At 33.8% G+C, this 6,291-nt stretch overlaps 1 protein-coding gene across 1 annotated transcript in view; it reads right to left on the bottom strand.

The window, feature by feature from the left end:
• The window catches only part of LOC132054304 (non-specific phospholipase C4-like), a 16,590-nt gene extending 10,299 nt beyond the window's left edge, over positions 1 to 6,291 (bottom strand). The window contains exons 1-3 of the mRNA XM_059446346.1: positions 5,819 to 6,291; positions 5,303 to 5,461; positions 2,462 to 2,874 (exon numbers count right to left, since the gene is read on the bottom strand). Coding sequence (XP_059302329.1) covers positions 2,462 to 2,874; positions 5,303 to 5,461; positions 5,819 to 6,291 — 1,045 coding nt within the window. The remainder of the gene's footprint in view (positions 1 to 2,461; positions 2,875 to 5,302; positions 5,462 to 5,818) is intronic.

A 6,291-nucleotide genomic window follows, 5' to 3' on the forward strand; every position in this document is an offset into this window, starting at 1 on the left:
AAAGACCTTCACTCGATATTACGCACAACTGGTTGAGCAAAAGAAACTTTAAAGAAATATATTTAAAATCATGCACATTTCAGAATTTCCGATTAATTGTCGTGACGACATATGCAGCAAAGCCAGATCATACGCTCAACAATTTAAGACCGAGGGACGATATACCCAGCTAGTACAGATATACATAACATACACAAATGTTAAGCTAAGTATTCGTTAAAGATGATTTTTTAAGAAAATAAATCCCTGTAAACAAAGCATATGGGCAAATTCTAGCGGTATACTCACTGATGCAAAACACAATATTTTGGACAGGATTTTCGTCCATTCTAGACTATATTTAGGACTAGAAAAAGGTTTGGCTCAACAAGCAACCAGCTGTTTACTACTCATGTCAATTCGTTCCAAGGATTCAAACACATAATTTGGAGCACAATAATGATCTAAAGGACCTAAATAAAGCCCTAAATAGAAAAAGAAACACTCAACATGAATAAAGAGGTTGCTGAACTAAAAAATATGATCATAGTAAAGAGAAGCCGGTAATCAGTAACTTCATTATTTAAAATATTTAATAAGTGTTCGAGACTAGACCAACTGTTTATTCAATATCTAAGCAGTCGGCATGACTTTAAGCTACCCAAATATCAAACAAACACGCACAGGTTCCATATGGATCAGGTAACCATCAAACATACTACATAAACATCCTTAGCAATTTGACTAAACAAAGCCTCCAAGCCAGCACAATGCAATCAAATTATTCACTACTTTATATGAACTGACACAAGTTCAAACAGGGCCATACACAAACTGATCTTAATCCATTAATCTACTAAGCATGTGACCAGATTTAGGTGATTCTGAACCAGATATATACTTAGTAAAATGTAAGACTAACAACATCTAACCCATATCACGTAGTCATTAATCTAAACAACTACATAAAAACAGTTAACCATGAAACATGTCCATACAGCACATAATTAGCTGCACATAACTAAAGAGAACCACACCAAATGCAAACGATAAGAGGAATGGGGAATTACCTTCTTCGGGTGCAGCGAAGTGAGGCGAAGGTTTCGATATCCACTCGAACACTACGATTCCCCAAATCCGTACGCACTCAGATTTAAGGTAATCCCGGAAGCAAAGGAAAACAAAAAAATGATTCAATCTTTTAACTCGAACCCAGAAATACAAGACTGATAAAATTAAAATTGCTTAGGGGATTTTCTTTTGCGGCTAAAAAAAATGAACTCTGTTTTCATGGAATTTTCAGGCGGCTCCCCCTTTTTTTTTTTTTAGGGGTAATTTTGCGCGTCGAACTCCTCCCCTTTTTGTTGGATCGAAAGTGAGTATTTATAGGTAACAAAATGACTAGGGTTTTGATTTAGGCGGGATTTGAATTTTGGTTTTCAAAACGAGTCAAAAATGGACCCGTTTGAATCTGACTGTTGAAGGCATTTTCCAGCAGATTTCACATGGCTGATTTGGATTTTATCTGTAAATGGGTCGACCATTTCTGATCTTTCAGGATCAACCCGTGTTTGAGGCTAGGACAAAATAATCCCTTCCTCTGTCAAAGGCAGAAAACTCAGGTAAAGCAGATATAGGGACGTTTTTTGCGTAGAAATGGTGTAGGCAAAGCTGTGACGACGAAAGGGAGTGGAGCAGTTCGTCGAAAATAGAAGGGAGGAAGGAGAGAGAGAGAGCGGCGTCAGAGAAGAGAGAAGAGAGAGGAAAGAGAAGGGGAGAAAGGGAAAGGAGAGAGGAGCGTAAGGTTTAGGTTTTATGAAAAAAAAAAAAAATGGGCCGAGTCGGGTAATTTTTCGGGGCCGGGTATTAAAACGAACGGGTCGGTAATTATTTTAAGAGATAATGGGCTAGTCCGAAAATAATGTTGTTGATTGGGCTCGTATTTTGAATTCTAAATTTAAATAAAAGACCCGAAAATAATGATAGCAAGTAACCATAATAGAACCATGAAATGTCGGTAAAATCTAATAATTATAGTAAATAATAAAAAATTATTTCTTAAATTACCAAAAATACTAGAAATGTAAATAAATATTTAAGGAAGCCGGGACAAAATTGGGTGTCAACACTTACCACCACTTCGTCCAAGTCCTCCCAAAAGCGCCTTTTAACCTCCTCGTCCAAACCCACTTGTGGCGCGTAGGCACTAATAATGTTCAAGGTGAACCCTCCAACGACTAACTTAATCGCCATCATCCTGTCGTTGATCCTCCTAACCTCTACCACCTGATCTCTAAGCTCACTATCTACTAAGATCCCTACCCCATTCCTATACCTCGACTTGCCCGAGAACCAAAACTTGTACCCTTAGCTTGGTCGATATTAGAAAATATCCACTAAATTAATCGAGAAATGCACAAGCTGACTGAATACCACTATTATGAAAATGTACAGAAATAAACGATATGAGAGAGTAGTTAACCTGTTCCTCTTTCAATCCATGGAGAAATCATGATGGCTGGAACCCTAACACCGAGGCGATCAAACTGAAAGTTATAAGGTGCAGTAGTACCCACAATGCCATCGGGGCTAGGAACTCCGGTGACCGGAGTGGGCACGTGGTCAAAGAAACCACCATGTTCATCATATACTATTATGAACAACATTTCATTCCATTGAGGGCTTGATCTCAATGACTCATACACTTGTTTCACGAAATTTTGTCCCTCGAATACATCGTGCGAAGGGTGATCATCGTTCCCCGGCAATGCTTTTAAGTCAAAATATCTTTGTTCAATTACTACATAATTTGGTAGCTTTCCCTCCTTGCAGTGATCTTTGAAGCTCAGATCGAACGGATGAAAATTCTTTATGTATTTCAGTTTCCTAAGATTCCTGAAAAACATTAGTGTTCATCAGCATTGAAGCAACGGTAGTGCTAGTTTGAAAAAGTTGGGAAAACACAATCTTTTAGAATAAATAAATCGTGAAAGTTAACTATAACCACTAACGGACACGTAATGTTTTTCGTGTTAAATAGTACACTTCCTAATTTAGATGATGTGAAAAGATAGAACAACAGATATCAAGTAGTGGAGTTCCGTCCTCATTCTTCATATGTATGAATTCTACGGATGTATATTAGTAACTAATATTTAAATTATATACACGAATAGCAAATACCTGCTAAAAAAGCATGGCAAAGCCACTGAATCAAAGGCTTCATATCACTAAATTTTTTAGGCCTCGTTATTTTTTTTTATTTTTTTGTTATTTTAAATAATCTTTTTTATTATTACTATATGGGGAAAGGGGAAGAGGGAATGGGAGAGAGGGATTACAAAGTGAGGAATCTTAGTAGTCCAGTTAGTTGGATGCTTGAATTTTAATCTTGATGGTAGATTCAATAATATTTTATGGTAAAAATACAAAGTCCTTTTTAAAAAACAAAAAAAAAAGATTGGGTACAATGTCAATTGATTTTTTTTAGAAGAATCATAATTAAAAAATTATTAGCAATTTTGCTACTCAAAAAGCTACACAAATAGACCTTAAATAAAATCATATACTCCATAAAGATTTTTTGGAAAAGTTCCAAACCGGAGTAAAAATTTGATTTTAAGCCGCCAATTTTATTGTGTCACTATAAGAGAATTTTAAAATGTGAGAATAAATTAGTTATTGTTATTTATTTTTATCAGACTATCAATTAATGTGTTTCATAAAAGTATGTCATTGATTATCCTATCGATGAACTAATTGTATTATTTATTTTATAATGTTAGTGCATATGATTAAACTCATATTGATGTTGATGTAGTAATAAATTTCAGTCTAACCCGCCTGCCAAAACCAGTTTATTTTCTTTAATAAAAAAGGAGGGAAGTAACAGTTAGACATATCTCTTGACATCATTTGCTGGATGTAAATGAAGTCATGGGCTTCCATAAAGTGACGGCAGCGTCAATCTCTTTTAAAATGTTCATATCTTACTCACTCAAGTTAGAGTCTGTTTGGTTGCAAAAAAAATTGTTTTGAGAAGCATTTTTGTCGAAACAGCTTTTTCAAAAAGTATTTTCGAAGAAAATAGTTTGTGTTTGGTTAATTTGTTTGAGAAGTACTCTTTTCATTTTTTTTTAAAGCAAATTGTGTCTGGTCTATCTTTTTCAAAAAGTACTTTTGATAGTTAAATTACCCAAAATAACAGGTGTTAAGATACATTTTACTATTAGGTTTATTCAAGAGAGAATATTAGCTATTTTTTTATATGTAAAAGAAAATATTAGCTAGTTTTTTTTTTTTTTCCTTCTTCTGATGGCTTTTGTAATTCCAAATAGGAAGAAAAAAGATAAAGGAAAGAGATGGTACCAATAGAGAAGTAATTCATATTTATAGTCGAGGGAGTATTCCAAAGAAGAATAGAATAAGAAGAAAACAGACAGAAAAATATAAAAGACATGACGAAAACCAAAATGAAAAGAAAAAAATAGTTTGTAGTTAAATGAAAGTTAGATATGTTAAATTAATGAGGAATAGTTTGATAAATATACATTTGTGCTAAGGATATTTCTATCTTAAACAAAATTTAGTTTTCTGATTCTGCTCCTTGAAAAAAGCAGAAATTTGTAACTTCTTCCAACAATAAAAAAAATTGTTTCTGTTGTTGGTCAAAAAGTTTATTTTTTTGTTTAGCTGGCCAAATACCTCAATTGAAGAAGAAGAAAAAAAGTACTTGCTTTTTTTTATGTAGAAAAAGTACTTTTAACCTTCAAGAAATTTGGTCAAACAAGCTACTTTATTACTCCCTTTGTCCCAAATTGTGTGACACTTTTCGCTTTTTGAGGGTCAAACTTTTAATTTTGACGGTGTATTTGAACATAGAATCTTTAAATTTTTCGAAATAAAATTTACATATTTGAAAACTACATAAAAAGTACTATAAGTCACCAAAATTAATAATTTAAAATATTTAAAAGACGAATGAAAAAATTACGATCAAAGAACAATTCATTTGACTCTCGAAAAGCGAAAAGTTTCAAACAATTTGGGACGGAGGGAGTAGTATTTATACATTTTCCATGTGACTAGAATTAAATAGATACCCCCTGTTGAATGTAGAATGTCGGATAGTGAATTAACGGCAGAAGCACTGTGATCTTTGCCAATCAAATCGCCAATGGTTTAAATCAGTGAGTTTCTTCAGAATACGGAAATTAATATTAGTAGATAGGATAAATAACAGCAAGCAGTTAGTGGTATATTTGAAGTTTTGAACACGCCATTAAATTGACATTAGTATAGAGAAGAAAATATCCTGTGTTACCTGTAAAAGAGTATGGATGGAGGGTCTTGATAGTAAACACCAAAAGAGTAATCAGCTTCATCCATTGAATCAAATATAGTTTTCTGAGGTAATCCATTAATCAAAAGCTTTGTATCATTACTTGTTAGCCCATGCGACGTTGCCGAGTGCACAAATAACCTATTGTCGAATGCGGACGTACATATAGTGTTAGATATGAGTTCAATTGAACCATCATTTTACCATAAACTATCAAATATTTATGTCAAATTTTTTTCAGAGAATTCATAAACATAAAACATCTATAAATTTAAAGTTTAACTTCTATATATTTACATGTACAAAAAATATTTCACACTATCATCATATAACCAAAATGATTATTACATGCGACAACCTTATTCTTGGATATGCAACACCTTATAAAAGTTTAAATTTGAGCCCCAAATCCTATGGACAAACGCCTACTAAAAATTCTTTACAATATCAGTACTTAAAAGTTAAATCTTAAGATTTAAATCCTATATTTGTCTGTACCTGTTGGGTTGTGTTGATGCTGGAACTGACGCGAACCATCGATCACATACCGCGAACTCAGTCACAAGCTCTTTGTAGACTGGCACAACCTCAGGTTTAAATCCATTCATAACAGTTTCCGCCATGCCCTTTTGATTTCTCTCTGCATTTTGAGCAAAACCATTCATGGCGGTTTCAAGTTTCTTGTTAGCCAAGTCTTGACTCCATTGGACACCAAATATTTGTTCATAAATGTCTTGAATTGAATGACCAGGATCTAGGTCGACGTAAAGTGACTTATCGTCAAATAAAATGAGGCTGGAGTTTGGGTCAGAGGTAGATATTCGGTTGTATTCTTTTCCCGTTGGACCATTGATTTCAGGGTTGAGGGTATTCATCCAACCTAACATGTGATCAAATGAGCGGTTTTCTTGAACTAAAACTACTACTGTTTTAATGGGAAATGAAGGTTTTGATGTTATGGAAGTAGCCAT

The sequence above is a fragment of the Lycium ferocissimum genome, chromosome 4 (assembly GCF_029784015.1).
Source record: "Lycium ferocissimum isolate CSIRO_LF1 chromosome 4, AGI_CSIRO_Lferr_CH_V1, whole genome shotgun sequence".
NCBI lineage: Eukaryota > Viridiplantae > Streptophyta > Magnoliopsida > Solanales > Solanaceae > Lycium > Lycium ferocissimum.